Below are 20,706 nucleotides of genomic sequence, written 5' to 3' on the forward strand. Positions count from 1 at the left end.
TACAGGTGGAGGCTTATCCTACTATGCCATAGTGCTGGTCCCCCCGCCATTTTTTTTTTTAAATAATGTAGCTGCATCCAGAATAACTTAGAGTGATGCCAAAAGAGGGAACAGCATCATTTTCAATTTAATGTACATATAAATTGTTAACAATACAGTAAGCATTTTATCTGATTGGCTTCTAAGAGTTACAATAAAATGCTTGTTTGTCAAGGGAGGGAAAAATACAACCCAGTTTATGAGCCCACTCCCCTTTCTTGGTGACAATTCTTCCCTCTTCCTCCAACATTTTACAGTGGTACCAGAGCTCATTTATGGGTTTAATTCTAGATGTCTGGCTTAGTGAGAGGGAATTTCATGAAAATCTGGTTGCACTGACATGAGTCAAAGTATGGAACCTAAACCCAAAGATCACACTTAATACAGAAATGAAATCAGAATGTTCTTCTGGGGAGAGGAACAAAATGGGAACATATGCATGTCTTTGCAAACCAGGCTGCATGTCATCACATATTTGAAAAAACAGTTAACAATTTCATTATAATTTCTCAATGCTGAATGTTCAGTTATTGTGCAAATGAAGAAAAGCATTTTGTAACTTGAGCAAAGTGGGAAGGAAAGTGTTTATTTATAAGGTGGAAAATGGGAAGTGAAATCCAGCCAAAGTTGTAGTTGCTTTGGCCCTGGATTCCTAAAGATTACAGAAACAAGAGTGTTGAAGAAATGGAAAGGCCTCCAGAATTATTTTGACATGTGTTCAACCTCTAGGAAATTAATTTTAAAGTAGCCTCTAGGTGTTCAACAGCACTGCCTGGTGTTAGACAAACCTCGGAGACAAAACTCACACTTTCGAAGTAAACTTGTAAAATGGGTTTGCACAACGACATCAGGAACTGCAGTCAGGCAAGGGGGAGGCAAAGAAGTTCGAGTGTGCTGGTGAGAATTTATTCCCTTCCTACTTCAGTCCTTCCCTGGTGGTGTAGTCGATTGAAAAGAGGCTAGAACTGACCTGAATCCAGGTCCCAGCGCTACGACTTATTTCCTGGGGCAAATGACTTTACACCTCTGGGATGCATATTACTCATCTATAAAATGGAAATAATGCTTAAATGGAAGGCCACTATAAGAGTCAGAGGTAATGTTTATTCAGCAACTCTCATACTGTCAGCATTTGAGAAATAAAAACTAGTATCATTTCTTTTTCCTTTTTTCTTTACCTCCAAATAGTCTGGGTAGACACCACGTCTGAGCTTTTTTAGCCTCCTGAGTATTTCCTGATGCCTCTTGGTTCTTACCACTTCCCACCTTCCCCTGCCATCTGGATTCTCAGGTCTCCAGCAGCTCTTCCTGCATCCCATTTAGGGTTTTGTTTTTTTTTTTTTTTTTTTTTTTTTTTTTTTTAAGATTTGATCCTGTTACTTTTCAATTTAAATATTCAGGAATAGTCTCCCTTTGTCTCCATCCTAAAGCTCCCAAGCATCAGGGTCTGGCCCTACCCATCCCCTCGTTTTCTTTGCCTTTTTTTTTTTTTTTTTTTTTTTTTTGACAGGCAGAGTGGACAGTGAGAGAGAGAGACAGAGAGAAAGGTCTTCTTTTGCCGTTGGTTCACCCTCCAATGGCCGCCGCGGCCGGCGCACCGCGCTGATCCGATGGCAGGAGCCAGGAGCCAGGTGCTTTTCCTGGTCTCCCATGGGGTGCAGGGCCCAAGCACCTGGGCCATCCTCCACTGCACTCCCGGGCCACAGCAGAGAGCTGGCCTGGAAGAGGGGCAGCCGGGACAGAATCCGGCGCCCCGACTGGGATTAGAACCCCGTGTGCCGGCGCCGCTAGGCGGAGGATTAGCCTAGTGAGCCGCGGCGCCGGCCACTATTTTTTTTTTTTTTCACCAGACATCCTAGCTGTTCTTTCAGTGTCTACATCGACTCTTCCTGCCTCGTGGCCTCTGAGTTTTCAAACCTGCTGTTTCAGCCTCTCTCTCCCCCAGTTTCCTTACTCTTATTTGGAGAACCATAGCTCATTCATTCAAGTCTCAGCTGGAAACTTCTACACAAGTTTCTCTCTGCTGAGTTCTCCCATACCACTGCATTCTCCAGTCTGTCATGCCTGTCACACTTAAAATTATGTGCTGTCAATCAGCATGGCTTACTATGCCATAAATTCTCTGTGGGCAAGGATGAGATCTTCATAGTTCCTCTAACGGCCTAAGTTCTGGTGTTTGCTTAGCAGACAGTAAAAACAGCTCTAAAGAATACTGTCAATCAGTGTTTCTCACTCAGCTTGACACCTGGCAAAGACAACCACAATAAAAGACATGCGGAAAGAAACACAGGAACTGTGAAGTCACGGTAGCTTTTGCTAAACTGTGTCTACACTTCAAGCACACCTCCACGAGTCTTAACTTTACAGAAGTGTTCTCTTTCAAAACTACCTTCAGTGACTTCTCCAGGTGAGGCCCACTCCCCGTGCTCCCTGCCTTTGCTCATCCTGCCTCCATCTAGGACACTGCCCACCTACCCTCAACGCCCTCCAGGCCTCTGGTTTTCTTTGCACTAACTTTTCAACTACTTAAATGGGCCTGACTCTCATCCAGGACTGCCCCGTCTTCCTTGCTCCCTCTGAGGTCTTAGAACCCCCTGCACCTGGCACAGAATGGTCTAGTCAGTGCTTAGTTTTTGTTGAGAAGTGAATGAAGTCAGGATTGGCGAAACACTGAGTCCTCCCTGTTAGGGGATTTGTGCTCTGATGATGAAAATAAGACCTATGATTGCAGTTGTGAGATAGAGTGTTATCCACAGCTTACATTTCCTTACACCTCCAATTCAGCCATGGTAGTCACTCTGATAAGTGCTTATTAGAGACCTACCATGTGCCAAGTACAGGGTTAGGTGTCATGGGAAAGGGAGATACATAAAAAGATCTTCAAGTCTAGTAAGAGAGGGAATTAGGTAACCAACTATATGAGACTTCCAGAAAATGCTGTTTAAAATAAAAAGGATGGGCACCAGGTTCTAGTTCCGGTTGCTCCTCTTCCAGTCCAGCTCTCTGCTATGGCCTGGGAAGGCAGTGGAGGATGGCCCAAGTGCTTGGGCCCCTGCACCCGCATGGGAGACCAGGAGGAAGCACCTGCCTCCTGGCTTCAGATCGGCGCAGCGCCAGCTGTAGCGGCCCTTTGGGGGGTGAACCAACGGAAGGAAAACCTTTCTCTCTGTCTCTCTCAATGTCTGTGACTCCACCTGTCAAATTAAAATAAAATAAAATAAAAAAATTTTAAAATGAAAGAATAATTGATCCTGATGGAATTTAGTTGAACTTTATAGAATTGGCAGGGTTTCCCTAGGCAGAGTAGATGAGAGAAGAGCATGCAGACTGAAGAAACAGGAGACAAGGCAGAGGAGAGAGCAAGTGCACAACAAACACCAGGAACAGTGTGTTTTCCTCAGTGGCTGGAGGGAACGCGCACAGCTGGGTCTTACTAGCTAGAGTGTGTGTCAGGCTAAATGAGCAGGTGGTGGGTTTCAAGCTCAGGAGCTTGTGGCTCTTGGTAGAGGCTATTTTAGCAGAGTATTGGCACTATGTCAGCAATAATTCCTGTTCTCGGTCCTTTGGGTATGTTGAATAGCATTAGTTTCTCCCAGCATTAACTAGTAATTTGGCTCAAAATTCAACAACAGCAAGACCATAGCATAAATCAAAGTTAGGTGAGTGTTTGAGGTGAGCATGGTGGTGCAGTGGGTTGAGCTGCATTCCATATTGAGTGACAGTTCAACTTATGCATCCTGGGAAGCAGCAGACAATGACTCAAGTATCTAGGTCCCTGCCACCCACATGTGAGACCTGGCCCAATCCTGAATGTTGCAGGAATTTGGGGAAATGAACCAGAGGATGGATGGTCTCTGCGTGTATGTGTGTTTATGTCTTACTCTTTCAAATAGATGAAAATAAACTACATGCACACACACATTTATATATATGATTTTTGGAGTTTTGATGGCATCAGAGAACTCAGGAAAATAATCTACCTTGGTTGATCTGTTTTGCAATGAGCAAGAACATAAATTATGAAGATGTTGAGCACTAAAAGAACAGAAAGTGATCACTCATCCTTGGAAAGAAAATGCACTGGTCTGGATTAAACACACTCAAATCATTTGCATTTTTTCCTGGTGACCAGTGCACCTCAGGGGCCAAGCCCTGCTCCTGAGGCAAGGAAGGTCCCTACAAGAAACCACCCCGACCCTCCGCCAGGCTGCTGCCCTTGCAGGAAGCGGCTGCTTGGGGGGCTGGTTCTGTTCCCAGCCAGGACACAGCCAGGCAAAGGCAGCAGCACCACCTGGCTTCACCTTCAGCTTTCAGCCTGAGGGTGTTGTCCGTCCCCAGTCCCAGCATCCATGCTGCTGCAGTGAGACAAGTCTAGGTCCTGTGCACCCACGAGCCAAACCCGGCAGGGCAGCATGAGCTGAGTAAGGAGTCAGGTGCAGCTGGCCTGACTGGGCTTCTAAGGTCCCCAACAGCATCAGGGGGTAGTGCTGCTTCACAGGCAAGTGAGGACTTGGACCCTTTGACAAAAACACATGCACCGCTTCCTTCCCTGAATGTGAGCACTGTTTGCCTCCGTCAGTGGTTTTCTGAGGCATTTTTTTTACAGCGTTTCATGTTTCTCTCCCAGTGGCACAAACAGACGGTAATTATTGAACACCAATAGAGAAAATAGAAATGCAGGAACAACAGCAGCAGCAGCAAAGACACCAAAGTAGTAGTGCTGTAAATTACAGTGAAACAGAATTATGAAAGCAGAGGGGACTGTCCCAACAGTCTGAGTCACTGAAAATCAGAATAGCTGGGACTGCCTGTGGGGTTGATGGTGACCCCATTCATGGGAACACAGAGCCATTTTCAGGACAAGAGTTAAGCCCTAGGGATCCTAGGAGCCCTCTCGTTGTCCACTCTGCAGTCTTATGCTACTCAGACCAAGCAAGTCAAGATACTGTGCTGTAGTGGGTATAAATTGGCTCTACCAAAAATGGTTGCAAGAAACATCACTGCTTTTTTCTTTTTTTTTTTAAGATTTTATTTACTTATTTGAGAAGTAGAGTTACAGACAGTGAGAGGGACAGACAGAGAGAAAGGTCTTCCTTCCATTGGTTCACTCCCCAAATGGCTGCAACCCTGTGACCTCATTAGAGGTGTCTAGTACTGTTATTGTCTTAGTTTGTATCGTTAACGTTTCTTCACGCCAAGCCATTCTTTTTTTTTTTTTTCCAAGATTTAGCAAGAGATAGCACATGCTCAGGTGTGAGTCCGGGCAACCTCTAGGAGGAGGGTAGGGCTGCTGCCCCCACCAGCAGGTCATCCTTTTATAGGCTAGGGGATGGTGCCCAGGGTAGGGCAGTATTCAATGGTGGTGGTGCTGGATGGGACTTGAACACCACTAGCTTTGATGTTACTTTGTTGGGGACCTCAGAAGTATCATGGTGTCTCCATGCAGGGCTGGAGCACACACTGCTTTCTCTAGGAAGGCGTCATGGCAGCTTATGCACCATGGGAAGTGAGGCTCCAGTGCATGATGGGGAATGGGTGTACTGAACCTGCAGTCACGCTGATACTTCCAGCCTGCCAAGTGTCACTCACAAAAGGAGACGGGGTTTGAGCTGCTCACGTGTGCAGTCCTCAGCTTCTCATTCCCTAGCTACCGGCCTGTCCACATCATAACTGTTGGCTACCATAACTAACAGGCTTGTCCTAGGGCAGGGGCCTATGTCAAGACTTCTTGAGAGTAATTACTTTGAGAAGTAATTTTAAATTCTTTTGTAGATCATAGTATGTCTTGCATTGGATCATGTAATCCTGAGACTAAGGCTTTTAACTCTTTTTGTCCAGGGAACATACGTAGTATGTAGTTCCCCACATCCAGTGGGTTTGGTTCTAAAAGATGCAGTTACAAGATTTGTCCCTTCATGTAGGGTTTCCTTCCTTTGATTAATTACAGGCAAAGGTTCAGCTGTGGGGAGGTGAGGAAAGTTGAGATCCAGTGTATTAGGAAACTAGGGGGAGGAAGGACAGGGAGGAACTGCATGTAGAACAAGTGGGTGTGCAGATTCAATATGGTTGGTTTTCCTGTTGCAGCTCCAGTGGCCCTTTTAAGTTCTGTGACAGTCCAAAAATTTTCTTACTTGCTTCATGTATTGAGATGAATTTATCATCCTCTTTTTTTTACGCTTCAAAGTACCAGTCAAAATAGCTTTCTTATTCTATAGATTATGTTCAAGAGTCTACCCTTTCTAATTTTTTAAGAAAAGATTTATTTATTTGAAAGGCAAATTGCTGGGTGGGGTTCAAGAGGGAGAAAAAGATCTTCCATCTGTTGGTTCATTCTCCAAACGCCTATAACAACCAAGGTTAGGCCAGAATTAAGCCAGGAATTCCATCCAGGTATCCCACATGGGCACCTGGGACCCAAGTACTGGAGCTGTCATCCACTGCCTCCCAGGGGCATTAGCAAGAAGCTGGATTTAAATAAGAAGCATGGAGTAGCTGGGACGCAGACTGGGCATGCCCACATGGGGTGCAGTCATCCCAAGTGCCTTTCCAATGTTTACCAAAGAAAAACTAATTTCACAATATTAAACATTTCCCATTTTGGAAATGTAAGACTTAAATCACCTTTAATAAAATGTTTTTATTTACTCAAATATTTCCATGCACACCAGAAAGAAGTTGATCTCCTTGTTGTTTAGTTTTTGAAATAGCCAATAGGTAGGATCAAGAAGGAGAGGCCTCTTACATGTGTGACTTAAGGTACTGAAAAATGCTCTGAGCAAGAAGGACAAAAACAAAAAGGGGAAAATGGGCCAGGAATAAACCCAGGACATCAATGACCAGAAGGGATGTCTGGAGGCCCAGGAGTAGTTAGCATTCCACCCAGGGGAGAAGCTTAGGTCAGAGGGGCGCAGCGTCCCATGTTGGTACCAAGTGCTAATCTGGACCTCCAGGGGTCCTGAGTCTTCTCTGGGTCCCACATTGGGCACCAAAATACTGTTGATGGAAATAAGCAAGATCTGTAAAAGGACACATTTAAGGTGTATTCGGGGCAGAAGCCCAGTGACTTTCAACGAGACTTGGGAAGTGTTCTGAATGGTCAGTTCTTGCAAGAATTTATGATTCATGGATCACACAGTGAGCACACATTGGCTTGGCCTAAAAAGATGGGACTTAGGTAAAGGGGGAAGAATAAATTTCTTACTGGTTGAGGATTGTTTTCTTCATCTTCAGGGACAAGGAGAGTTGGAAAGCAGCTATTGAAAAGGTTACTGATTAACATTAGGGAGAATATTTCTGAGAATAAAGAAGAAATGTTTCAACAAAGAACAAAGGGTAGCTCAGGGTTGCTCCAGATGTGCACATCACCCACACCAAACTAAGCTAATCAATAGGGTAATAGCTCAGTGCCGCCACTCAGATAAGTCTAGTGGGTGTTTCTCTTCTATGGTGTTCACACCTTTTAGAGGCCCTATGTTCTCAGAGTTAAAGGGACTAAAAACACCTCTTTAAATAGTTACATATTATGCTCTCAGTTTCCAAATATTTGTTTATTCCACTTTAAGAAATTTGACTATAACTCTCCAAACATTTGAAAAGAAGAGCGAATCTCATTGTCAGAGGCTGAAACCAGCTTAGGTAATAACTGGATGTTCTTTGCCCTTGAGTTTAGAAGAATATATAAGAGACTAGAGATGAACTCTTTTAGCTCCTTTTTTGTCTCTTTGTGTCCAGAAAAATCTGTCTCAGTGTTTCAAAATTAGGCCTGACCTAATACATAGAGTTATACTTGGTTTTTGGACAGGGTCCAGCAGTCATAGCCAATACTGACAGTCTGTAAAGGCCAAAGAGAAAGAGACTGTCGCTGATGAAAAATAAGGATAGCTACAAAGTGAAGATATTCTTGTGTGGCTCAGAATCTGTCTTCATAGGTTGATCTGGAAGGACAGTTCCTCTGGAGTGCTGATTGCATCGCTTTTAAAAATGTGCAGAAGGAGCACTACTTGCTGCAAGCACAGGTGGTAGAGGCCGGGGCCTGGGCTTAGGAGGCAGCATGTTTCTTGGTGCTGGGGTCGGGGAGCTGGCATGTCCTCCTGCTGGAGAACACTGATAGGCAAGTGTAGGGACTGAAGGAGCGCTAGGTTCTCAGGCAATGCTTTGTTGCAAAATCCTCTTCCTGTCTTCCATGCAAATACTGTATGATTGCATTTGTTTTGGAACTTGACCAGGATTTCAGCAGTAGCTCATTGTAAAACTTGGCACCCTCTTTCAAAATAGCTATTGCTCTGGCTCCTGTGGGAACTGTGATCTTGCACCAGCTCTTGCGGAAACCCCTGGCTCAGCCCCTCCTCCACAGGCCCAGCATCCACTGCATCCAGGATATCCTGGATGTTGCCAAACTTCCATGCCCATGGACTATAATCTTTTCACCCACAGCAGGTATAACGTGCTGTTTCCTCCAGTGTATCACCCAGGACCCCAGCAACCTTCATGTCCCTTCCCTGAGCCCCCACAGCAGTCTTACTCTCCATAGCAGCAATCTGTCTGCTCAGAAGCTCAACTGGTTCAGTTTAGAGGGAAAGATACAGCAACAATGCATTAAGTTTACTAAACTCCTTGCGCTTGTTAATATAGTGTACTCTACTGTACTGAATGTGGTATATAATTTCTGTATGTGGCTAAAAGCTAAAAGCTGTGCCCTTGTTCCATGTGAAATCTGCTGCTGTTGCAATTTAAACACTAAGTGTAATGGGATTTGAAGTAAATTATATTACACTTCCTAAAATTTGAAAACTAGGAACTAAGCCTGGAAGTGAAACATGTGAGATTACTCTTCTTTCGACATGAGACATGGTTGGATGTCAGATACTTATAAAGATGGCTTCAGTACTGATAGTCAAAAAACTAAACTTTCTTTTGTCTGTTGATGTGCTCTGATTTCCAATATGCTATTTTGAGTAATCAAATCATTATAAATCTTTTTTTTTTTTTTTTTGACAGGCAGAGTTAGACAGTGAGAGAGAGAGAGAGAAAAAAAAGGTCTTCCTTCCGTTGGTTCACCCCCAAATGGCCACTACGGCCGGCGCTGTGCCAATCCGAAGCCAGGAGCCAGGTTCTTCCTCCTGGTCTCCCATGCGGGTGCAGGACCCAAGCACTTGGACCATCCTCCACTGCCTTCCCTGGCCACAGCAGAGAGCTGGACTGGAAGAGGAGCAACCGGGACTAGAACCAGGGGTGCCGGCGCCGCAAGCGGAGGACTAGCCTAGTGTTCTGTGGCACCAGCCTGCAAAACTTATAATTTAAAAATAAATTGCTTACAAGCTGGGGCTGGCACCATGGCACAGTAGGTTAATCCTCCACCTGTGGCACCAGCATCCCATATGGGCACCGGTTCTGGTCCCAGCTGCTCCACTTCCAATCTTGCTCTCTGCTGTGGCCTGGGAAAGCAGTAGAAGATGGTCCAAGTGCTTGGGCCCCTGCACCCACGTGGGAGACTTGGAAGAGGCAACTGGCTCCTGGCTTTGGATTGGCACAGCTCCAGCCATTGCGGCTACTTAGGGAGTGAAGCAACGGAAGGAAGACCTTTCTCTCTCTCTCCCTCTCACTGTCTGTAACTCTGCTTCTGAAATAAATACCATATGTTCTCCCTGATTGGTGACAACTGACTGAACACCAAAAAGGAAACCTGTTGAAGTGGAATGGACACTATGGGAAACGGTGACTTGATCAGCATAGCCCTGACTGTTAATGAACAACTTAATACATTATCCCTCTTAGTAGTTTTTTTGTCTGTTCTACTTAATATGACTGGTTTAATTCTGTAATTAATACACAGTTATTCTTAAGTGTTGAAATTTAACTGAAATGTGATCCCTGTTAAACACAAGAGTAGGAATAAGAGAGGGAAGAGATGTATAATTTGGGACATGCTCAAGCTGACTTGCCCCAAATGGTAGAGTTAGAAACATACCAGGGTACTCCAATTTAATCCCATCAAGGTGGCATGTACCAATGCCATCTCACTAGTCCAAGTGATCAATTTCAGTTCACAATTGATCATAATGAAAGGACTAAGAGTCAAAGGGAGCACATAAGCAAGTCTAGTACCTGCTAACACTAACCGATAGAATAAATTAATAAAATCTTTAAAAAAATTACTTAGAAGCCAAAAAAGATGTGCAAAGCCTCCTCAGATGGGTATTTTAAAAGGTAACACGTAGTTGAATAAAATCCTATTGCCTTAAAATGACCTCTTTGGGGGCCAGTGCAGCGGTGTAGCAAGGAAAGCTGCAGCCTGCAGTGCCGGCATCCCATATGGGCACTGGTTCGGGTCCTGACTGCTGCACTTCTGATCCAGCTCTCTGCTATGGCCTGGGAAAGCAGTGGAAGATGGCCCAAGTCCTCGGGTCTTTTTGCCCATGTGGGAGACCTGGAAGAAGCTCCTGGTTCCTGTATTTGGATCTACCTAGCCTGGCCATTGCAGCCATCTGGAGAGTGAACCACCAACTGGAAAACCTCTTTCTCTCTCTCTGCTTTTGCCTCTCTGTAACTCTGCCTTTCACCTAAATAAATGAATCTTTTTAAAAAAAGTGACCTATTCCATTCTGACATAAAACTGGGAGGCCAGTCACTATGGAAAAGGAGTTAGGAAAGTTGTTCTCATGACCTTTGTTTGTAACTGTAAAACACTGTTTTATAATAATAAAATATATACAACCAGTCTAAAGTAGAAAACCAGCTGAACATTGGGATGCCATGATTGGACTGGGCTCTCCCTGCCTGCCCCCACAAAAAAAAAAAAAAGCTTTGAGTGCAGAGGCTAGATACCATCAGGCCTCAGTCCTCTAGAAACGCTGTCTTGGCTTTACTCACTGAATTGAGAGAGTGGCACAGCTGGCCCTCCAAGATTCCGGTCTCTAAGCTCATGAGGTCATCTAAGCTCATGAGGTCATTTGCTTCTTCAGTGGGTAACATGTGGGTGGCCAGTATTTTCTCCAGGGGTTCCATTAGGGGAAATCCCGGATCCGTGCCGGGGAATCCCAGGTCGGGGCACAAAATAACTACCTGCATGTAGCCCCCAGGCTGATTAAAGGCCACTTGACTGCCCTACCAGCAGAGCATCTGGGTGATGCATCGGGCTGGACTCCTGGCTTCCCACTCACCGCTGTCTGAAGCACACATTGCTTTTTTTCCTTACCTCAGTTTCTTCTACAGACAACCAGACAACCAGAGCATTAAACACAAAAGGAGTGTGCAGGCCTTGGTGCCTGGCCAGTGGGCCAACATGCAGCTGGCCCTTTCCTTTGTCCCTCTTATTCCTGACTCCCCTGTAGTTCTTTAAAAGCTCTAAACCCTCTGAAGGAGGGTGGTGGTTGTGGAGACCCTGGGGTCTGCCATGCTTTCATCTGTCAGCAGATTAAATGTTCTCTTCCCTTCATCCCAAACCTCGGCCTCATTATTTTGATTGGCACTGGGGTTAGGGACTGAGTTCTTGCTTGATAACAGGTTATGTACCCATGAGACAAGAGGTCCAAGTGCCATGTCCATTCTCTAGAAAAGTATATACAAAATAATTCTAAGTGGAGATGAATACAAAATAGGGAATTTACACAGACCATTTAATGAAAGTGAAAATATTAGGCAAAAAATCACAGCTCATTTTAAGTTACAGTTCTTTTTTTCCTTCACATTGGCTTAAATCCTAACAAAATAGAAGAAAACTTCTATTTTGGAAAAGTGCTACTTCCCAATTTTTCCTGAACAAATCTTTAAGCAATGTCTTTTCATCATTTTACTGAGATTAATGCTTAGGACATCAGACAGTTTCTCTTCACACATTTAAAAAAAGCCTTTCAAGTCAGTGAATCAGAAAAACAAGCATGCTTTCCACACAAAGGGTGGAGCCCTCACGCCACCTGGGGAAGAAGGAAGTTGAAAGAGGTTAAATACTGGGGCTGCCTCTGTCCTGTCAGCATAGAGGTCTTGCTTCCCAGTCAACATGAAGGCACTCCTGATCCTGGGGCTTCTCCTCCTTTCCACCACTGTCCAGGGCAAGATCTATGAAAGGTGTGAGTTGGCCAGAACTCTGAAAAAACTTGGATTGGATGGCTACAAGGGAGTCAGCTTGGCGAACTGTAAGTCTCCACTCTTTCCAACTTCCCGAGACCATACCCGGCCCATTCCCCAATGCCTTTGATAGAGATCATGTTGGGCCCCAAAATCTCTCCCCTGGCCTGTGAAGAGAGACCAGGAATCATGAAGACTCAAACAGCCCATATTAGCACAGTTAGCATCTTAATGGTAGATTTTACAGTGACTCACAGGCCCACAACAAAGAAAGGAACATCCGATTTGCTGTTAGACTCAGATAGACCTGAGCCTATCAACTCTTGATTTTTCTATTCAAGGCTGCATGTTGCCTGAGCCATGGGAGCAGGGAAAGGGTAAAAGCAAAGAAGAAACTGTTATTTTAATATTTTTAAAGCACCTTCTCTTGCTGCAGTAATTTCAGAAGTTGGTTTGCATTACAAAAATGGTTCTCTTAAGGGCCTTTCTTCACTAAAGTGTTCAGTTATAAGTTAAACACATCAAGTTGTTGGTAAAACAGAGTTAGACACATGGATTGCTTTTTGTTTACACTGTAAGTCATTTTATGTTGCTGTTCATTACAAAAATTACTTTTTCAGGGATGTGTTTGGCCAAATGGGAGAGCAGTTATAACACACGAGCTACAAACTACAACCCTGGAGACAAAAGCACCGATTATGGAATATTTCAGATCAATAGCCGCTACTGGTGTAACGATGGCAAAACCCCACGAGCAGTTAACGCCTGCCATATACCCTGCAGTGGTAAGACAGGATAATACTTGAGTGATAGCACAGGACCCCTCTGGGTATCTTGTAAGAGTAGAGATTCAAGACAAATTCATGAGGGACCTAGGAAAACTCCCATCACAGCTTCCAGAAAGTTTTGTTATCCTCCTCCTAATTCCCCAAGTAAGAAAGTAAAGAGCTGGTATTATGAAAGGTTGGTGCTCTTTCATATGCACATGTTTCTGGAATGATCTGTTAACTGATTGTAAATGGCCTCACTGATGCTTTCCTCCTGCTGACTCAGGGGAGGAGAGGAGTAATTTTCTTGGTTCCTTTTTTGATTGTATATATATTACTATGAAATGTTCTGCATACACAGAAAATTGGAGGTAGTAGTTTAACAAACATCCATAAATGCAGCTTTTTATTTATTTATTATCTTTATTTGAAAGATAGAGTTATGCAGAGAGAGGGAGAGACAGAGAGGTCTTCCATCTGCTGTTTCACTCCCTAAATGACTGCAACAGCTGGGGCTGGGCATGCCAGAGCCAAGAGCCAGGAGCTTCATCCAGGTGGGTGTAGGGGCTCAAGCACATGACCATCTTCTGCTGCTTTCCCAGGTGCATTAGCAGGGAGCTGGATCAGAAGTAGAGCAGCCACAAATTGAGTAGCAACCATATGGGATCCCAGCATCACAGGCGAGCAGCATAACCAATTAACTGCACCATATTCCAGCCCCCATAAGTCCAACTTCATACTTTATTTATTTATTTATTTTAAATACAGAAGGACAGACACACAGATCTCATATCTACTTCTTATTCCCTAAATACCCACAACAGCTGGGTGTGGGCCAGGCAAAAGCTAGGATCCCAGAACTCAATCTCAGCCTGCCATGTGTGTGGCAGGGACCCAGCTACCGGAGCCATCACCTGCTCCATCTCCGGATAGCAGGGAGCTAGGATTGGGAGCAGAGTGAGGACTCTGAACCCAGGCAATCCAGTATGGGATGCAGGCTTCCAAGCGGCATCTTTCTTGCTCTGCCTAATGACTGCCCTCAGATATCTGACTTTTAAATTCTTAACTTTTTGCAGTAGTTGCTTCTTCTCTATGTATTTTTTGTTGAAGGATTTTGAAATGAATTAAAAACATTATATCTTTCATTTCTAAATTCTTTACTTTGTATTTCTAAAAACCGCACTTCATACATAATCATTATACAAGAGTCAGCACTTGGCCAGGCCAAAGCCAGGAGCCAGGAACTCCATTTGGTCTCCCAAATGGGTGGTAGGAACCCACATATTTAGGCCTCTGTCTGCTGCCTTCCCGGGCACATTGATAGGGAACTGGGTCAGAATGAAGCAGCCAGGACCTAAACAAGTTCTCTAAAAGGGGATGTTGGTGTCTCAAGCAGCAGTTTGACCTGCTGTACCACACAACACCCACATCAAGAAGATTAATTTTAGCATATTCTTTTATAATCTTGTTAATTTACTTTCAAATGTATTTTGCATTGTATAATAGCATGTAGTCATTAAATAAAAATTAGAAAATACAAATTGGAAAAAAATAGCAACTGTAACCTTACTACCAGAGATGTCTGACCATTGTCACTTTTGGTATATATTCTTCCAGAATGTACATCAATCATGGACATGCAAGTAAAATTACAGGGACTGGCACTGCGGTGTAGTAGGTAAAGCCATCGTCTGCCGTGATGGCATCCCATATGGATGCTGGTTCAAGTCCCAGCTGTTCCACTTCTGATCCAGCTCCCTGCTGATGTGCTGGGAAAGCAGCAGAAGATGGCCCTAGTGCTTGGGCCCTTGCACCCAAGTGGGAGACCTGGAATTAGCTTCTGGCTCCTGGCTTTGGATTGGCCCAGCTTTGGCTTTTGCGACCATTTGGGGAGTGAACCAGTGGATGGAAGCTATCTCTGTCTCTCCCTCTTTCTCTGTCTGTAACTCTGCCTTTCAAATAAAAAATAAACCTTAAAACAAAATTATATCATGTATATATGCATATATAAACATGACAGCAATGTAAATTTTTACAAAAATTAAATTGTATTATAAGACTGCTATACGGTTTACTTCTCACACAAAATTATGTCCGTATCAACAAATACAAATCTCTATTGTCATTTTAAAGGATGAGTAGAATTCCACTCTATGAATATTCTGTAATGTGTTTATCTACTTCTTACTATTAAGCACTTAGGTTGTTTCCAGTTTTTCACTTAATAATTGCTGTGAACATCTTCCTGCAAACACTTTTGGATATATGTCTTATTAGTTCTTTATGAGGAAGTTGCAATAGTAGAATTGCCGAGTAAAAAATTACTAGGCATGCTTTTTCTTACAGTGTCTAGTATGCAGCGGACCTTCCATATCGTGGTAATTCCAGAGCTTGCATTGTAAATGAGACAAAATGCTTTACTTGCTGCCAGATGGAAAAGGGTGAAGAGAGTTTTTCCCCACCATTACTGCCTAATGGACTCTTGAAAAATAATTTCTTAATATTCTTTCCTCAGCCCAACAGAATAAAACTGGCTAACCCTAAATGTAAAAGGAAATCGCTGTGCAATTTGTTTTCATTTCTCACCACCTCTTTTTCAGATTTATTGAAAGATGACATCACTCAAGCTGTAGCTTGTGCAAAGAGGGTCGTCAGCGATCCACAAGGCATCAGAGCATGGTATGTGTTTCATATATATGTGAGAGAAGACTTTCTAAGCCCAAAATATGCTGCTGAGAACTGGATATGGTAGTTTTGAGTCTGTGCTACAGTGTATTGCCTAAATCCTTGAAGAAACAATGTACTTTAATGGCCTCAGAATCTCATTCTTTTATTCTTCCTTTTGGGGGATTTCTAGGGTTTCTAAGACTGTCCGCACTCTGCCAGCTCCTTGCCGTGTCTTGAGATTAGGTTTAGAATAAGCGAATGTGGAACGTGCTTTGTGTCTGCTGTTGCACAGAGCACCTCACTCAGTGTTTGCACTTGGCATCCTGTGCTCTCCTGAGGGCAGAAGGGAGGCTGAAATGCTTTGTGTGCATATTTCCTTTAGCAAGTAGCAATGCCTCAGTCTGTCTGTGGTCTTCACTTTATTTGTCTATTTTCTTTTATCAAAACTGAACTAGATAGTGTAAAATGTCATAATGTGAGATGGAACTGCATAAAACATTTTGGCTTCCTTTTCTTCAGAGAAGGTTTATTTGGAAACTTTCCCATGCCCCACCCCATGCCCATTCTTCTAAACCCAAAGTCAAAGGCGGGTTATCTTACCGGATCCATCACATCTTCTGAATTGTAAAACCACTAATCCTACTTTTTACAAAACTTTATTGAGGTACTAGATTTAAGGGACAGAGAGACAAAGACAGAAAAGATCTTCTATGCACTGATTCAGTCTGACATGGCCACAATAGCCAGGGCTGGGCCAGGCCAAAGCCAGGAGGCCAGAACACAGTCTTAGTTTCCCACATGGGTGGCAGAGATGAAAGTACTTGAGCCATCAGCTTCTGCCTCCCAGGGTGCGCATTAGCAGGCAGCTGGCATCAGAAGGGAAGACCCAGATTCTCACACCAGCACCATGGTGGATGCAGACATCTGGACAAGCATCTTCATGGCTGCGCTGAAGCCTGCCCCCCCACCCCAGCTTAGGCCACTTTTCTCTCATCTTCAGCAACCCAGAAACTTGTGCTGTGCCGTAGAAGATGCCACAAAAAGCATGGTGCACTTTGTAACATAGCAGCCTCCCATCCTAGGGAGGTGAATAGGCCTCCACCCCAGACACAGAACTCTCTTGTTTTCTTTCCATGTCCTTTTGACTAGACCCAAGCATGCATTCATTGAGCTAGCTGCAGCACAATCTGGTCCCTCCTTAGAGAAATGAAAAACACAAAATACCAGCCATCCAATGACTTCTGAGAAGGAAGTCAGCAAGCTGGAAGAAAAATTCCTCTTTTCAACCAAAAATGTGGATCTACCCAGGTAAATATACATATTTGACAAGAAACTGAAGATTTATTCACATACAAAATTAACCGTGATTTCTTGTCTTTATGCTTTTTTGTCACATCAAAGGTTTAATTGTAACATTGGACCTCAGTTCTTATTCAGTAAATCTGTGTCTCAGGAGGAGTCAAGATTGAAGACATCAATATGTGTCACTTTTTAGCATCTCTCCTCATTTCAAATTAGAACATGTATTTGAAATGTAGTGCCGTGGTCTCAGCTGTGCTGTTGATAGTGGCTGAAACCGGAAGACATTTTTTAAAAGCCCTTAGGTCATCCATCCTTGCTATTTATGTCGCCTTCTTGTTTGGAACAAGAAGCAAAGAATTCACAGACACCTGTCTCAAACTCACAGGTCTTCAGCTTGCAAAGCCATTTCTTCATAGTGAATCAAACTTGAGGAGAAGGCCCGCTTCAGCTGTTTCTTTCTTCCTAGAGAAGTAGGCAGGATAGCTGCATCCCAAGGGCAAAAGCAGAGTGTCCGTTTGCATTCCAAATCCTGGAAGTATGTGGAGAAAACCCCCAGCTTTGCAGAACAGGGAAAGAGACTGGATAGGATCAGAATTGTGTCTTCAAGATGAACACAAAAGCATGCAGAGGTCAAGGCTAATGTTCTTCCCTTGTTGTAGAAGCTCCCACGTTGCAACAGTAGCATTTGGCAATCCCCTTTCCTTTTATATGATGTTTTCGTTCTTGAGGTGTTTTGTTCTCCCAAAATGTTTGACGTCTGTACTTGTATTTTTCTATGAAAACATATTTCAACCCCTTCACTTGTTTTGCCTTTCTCTACAGGGTGGCGTGGAGAAATCATTGTCAAAACCAAGATCTCACTCCGTATATTCGGGGCTGTGGAGTGTAACTGCAGTTTTTCCTTCTTCCGCTCATCTTGTCTCTTTTTCAGTAGCCAGCATTGCCTTTTCAAACAAACTAACATTGTCCCAGAAGCAGGAGCAAAATATGGCCTTTCTTCTTAGCTACCAAATACATCGCCAGTGCACTCAGTTCTTAAACAGAAATAACCCAGACTTACTCTTCCTCAGTTTTGGATGAAAACATTAAAGAGGACAGTCTCATAACACATGTGTCTAGGGCAGAATTCCAGCTGCGTGGGCCCCGATGCCTCCTGTCAGGCACCTCCAACACAGGGACAGTGACCCCTCTTCAGTGGGTGATACACAGCTGTTAAAGGAGCAGTTGTACTGCCTGCGTTAAGAATTTTGTTTTCATAAGGTGTATGTGACCTTTGGTTTGCATATTTTCTGGGAAAGACTTCATTTATACATCTTTACAAAAAGAACGTCCAGTTAAATATCGATCTGTTTTAGCCCCTTAAAGAACATTTGGATGCATCTTGCTATTGTGGAGGGGTTAGATGAGCAGTTGCTGTTTCTTAACTTTATTAATTTAGATTTGTGCATTATAACTAAATCTGAGTCAGGTGAGCTCACAGGTATTGAAATGATTGCTGATTAACCACAGGTGTGAGATTATGCATGTTGTAAAAAAGTATATTATCATTAAAGGCTTTGCAGTGCATACCTTTGTCTTTCTTCCTTAAAAAATATTTATTTGCTTATTTTATTTGAAAGGAAAGGGGCAGAGATAGATGAACACACAGAGGTCTCCCAACCACCAGTTCACTCCTCAGATGCCTACAACCACTGGGGTAGGAGCAGGCCAAAGTCGGGAAGCAGTAACTCAGTCCAGGTCTGCATTGTGGGTGGCAGGGACCCAACCACTTGAACCATGACCTGCTGCATCCTAGGATGTGCATACAGGAAGCTAGAACTGGGAGTGGGGCTGGGTCTCAAACCCAGGCACGCCACTGTGGCATAAAGGGATTAGAACCGGGATCCACATGGGATGCCAGCGCTGCAAGCTGGGGCTTTAACCCACTGCGCAACAGCCCTGGCCCCTTACACAGTGTGTGTTTCAACTAGTGGCATACAGGTGCAAAAAATAAATCCTGCTTTGCAACCCAGAACTCATTGATCAGTATGAGTTTTGATATATACAAGCATTTATAAAATGAAAAAAAAAAAAAAAAAGATGGAACAGATAGAAGTTCACTCCCCAACCCTGAGGGCAACAGGTACTGGGTAGCATTGAACAGGGGCCTTCAAATTCCACCAGGCATTTGCCCTGGCCAGGAATCAGCAGTTGGTCTAACAGGGGTAAGCTGTTCCTTAAGGACCAGGTCAAGGAGAAAGAAGGACTGACAGTGATCGGGGTCTAACAGCAGCTATGGGTTCACCCAGACAAGCTGCCACTACATATCGTGCCACACTCTGAAGATTGGCTCCCAGTGATCAGAGGAAAAGTCCCTGTAGGTGCCATCAAAATGTTGCAGGATGTGACTGATTGAGGCCAGCACCATGGGTGTTCAAACAGTTCACCAGAGCAGTCAAATAGAATGGAGAGAGTTAAATTCATTGAAGCTGAATGAGAACAACAGGCAGGCAGGCAGGCAGGCAGGCAGAGGCTAATGGCTGCAACTGGATCATCATCTGAGGTATATACTTGTAATAGCAGTCTCTTCATAGGGAGAGTTTTCTTGTGGTCCAGCAGGTTTTTCCAGGTAGGTAATTTGCATTACCCTTAGCTAGGGATTTTCCCAGTCTGACAAGTGCCCTGGGACAATCCTCCATGCCAGAGGCATTAGCAGTGATGTGGGTGAGTGAGAGATTTTTTATTTTTTTACTCCAGGTCCTTGCCATGCACAAAGATATGCATTCTAAGTACTGACTCAATAAGGTAAATTTTATTCAAAAGGTGAGAAAGCCACCACACACACACATTAGCATGTGGTGCACCACACAGAAAAACACCCACTGTGGGTAGGCAATGAGCCGAAAGATTTGCCCAAAAGGAGAAGGGGTGGGGACAGAAAGGGCACCTGCCAGTCCCTGCAGTCATGGTCTGCAGTGGAAGAGAGACCCTCTGCCAGTTGTTGGTCTCCTTTATCAGCCTCTCCGTGTGGAGCTCCTGGGAATTATATGTTACCTCCACAAGCTTCCCGTGGAGTTCATATCCATATTTTCATGGCATCATCCCCCCTGGTCCCAGATAAATCAGATGCATCCTGGGAAAGGGGGCATTTTGATTGACAAGTAGGCGGATAGAATCACACATGGGCACAGGGTATGGTGGCTTGCTGGTACCTCTAGCTCAGCAGACCTACCTGTCTGCCTGACTAGCCAGTAACAGCAGGAAACTGGATCAGAACCACTGAGTACCCAGAACTTGAACCAGGCACTCTGACATGGGATAGGGTTGCTCTAAGTGCCTTTCCCAATTTCAACCTAAGAAAAACTAGTTTCAGAGTATCGAATGTTCCCTGTTCTGGAAATATAAAACTTAAATCATCTTTTCTAAGACTTTCCCATTTACTCGAATAACTGCAAGGAAAAAATGCCACAGTTATTAAACATAAAGCCAGCTGATGCACCAGAAAGAAGTTTATCTCCTTGTTTTTTTTTTTTTTTTTTTCCTTGTTCTTTAGTATTTGAAATAGGCAGTGGGTAGGATCAAGGAGGAGAGGCCTCTTAAAGGCACAACACCAGGTGCTGAAAAATGTTTTCCTCAAATGTTCTCAGCAAGAAAGACCAGAAAAATGGGCCAAGAATAAACCTGGGGATCCACTGACCCAACAAGAAATTCTGGAGACCCAGGAGGGCTTAGCATCCCATTCAGGGGAGGATTTCAGGGTTGGAGGACCATAACGGGCTGAGGCTCATACCAAGAGCCAATCTGAGTAAGGCCTCCAAGGATTCGTGAGTGTTCGCTGAGCCCCACATTTGGTTGGTGGAAACAAACAGGATCTGTAGAAAGGTTACTT

General features: G+C 44.0%; 2 protein-coding genes and 1 pseudogene across 3 annotated transcripts in view; 2 read left to right on the plus strand and 1 right to left on the minus strand.

The window, feature by feature from the left end:
- LOC138844492 (uncharacterized) overlaps positions 1 to 20,706 on the minus strand; it is a 29,821-nt gene that overhangs the window by 2,849 nt on the left and 6,266 nt on the right. The gene's annotated exons all lie outside the window — the stretch shown is intronic.
- On the plus strand, positions 12,007 to 18,404 carry LOC100341160 (lysozyme C). Of its 2 annotated transcripts, none has more exons than XM_070052616.2 (4): positions 12,007 to 12,170; positions 12,723 to 12,887; positions 15,470 to 15,548; positions 17,661 to 18,404. In XM_070052616.2, the coding sequence occupies exons 1-4, from the start codon at positions 12,035 to 12,037 to the stop codon at positions 17,725 to 17,727; spliced, it is 447 nt and encodes a 148-aa protein (XP_069908717.1). In that variant the 5' UTR covers positions 12,007 to 12,034; the 3' UTR covers positions 17,728 to 18,404. The 2 variants fall into 2 exon arrangements, with proteins under 2 accessions (XP_069908717.1, XP_089164788.1); XM_089308662.1 differs by lacking the exon at positions 17,661 to 18,404 and adding an exon at positions 16,686 to 16,930.
- LOC138844501 (small nucleolar RNA SNORA40) lies at positions 18,786 to 18,896 on the plus strand (annotated as a pseudogene).

Source organism: Oryctolagus cuniculus, chromosome 11 (assembly GCF_051225735.1).
Source record: "Oryctolagus cuniculus isolate XC-2025 breed Fujian yellow rabbit chromosome 11, ASM5122573v1, whole genome shotgun sequence".
NCBI classification, from domain to species: Eukaryota; Metazoa; Chordata; class Mammalia; order Lagomorpha; family Leporidae; genus Oryctolagus; species Oryctolagus cuniculus.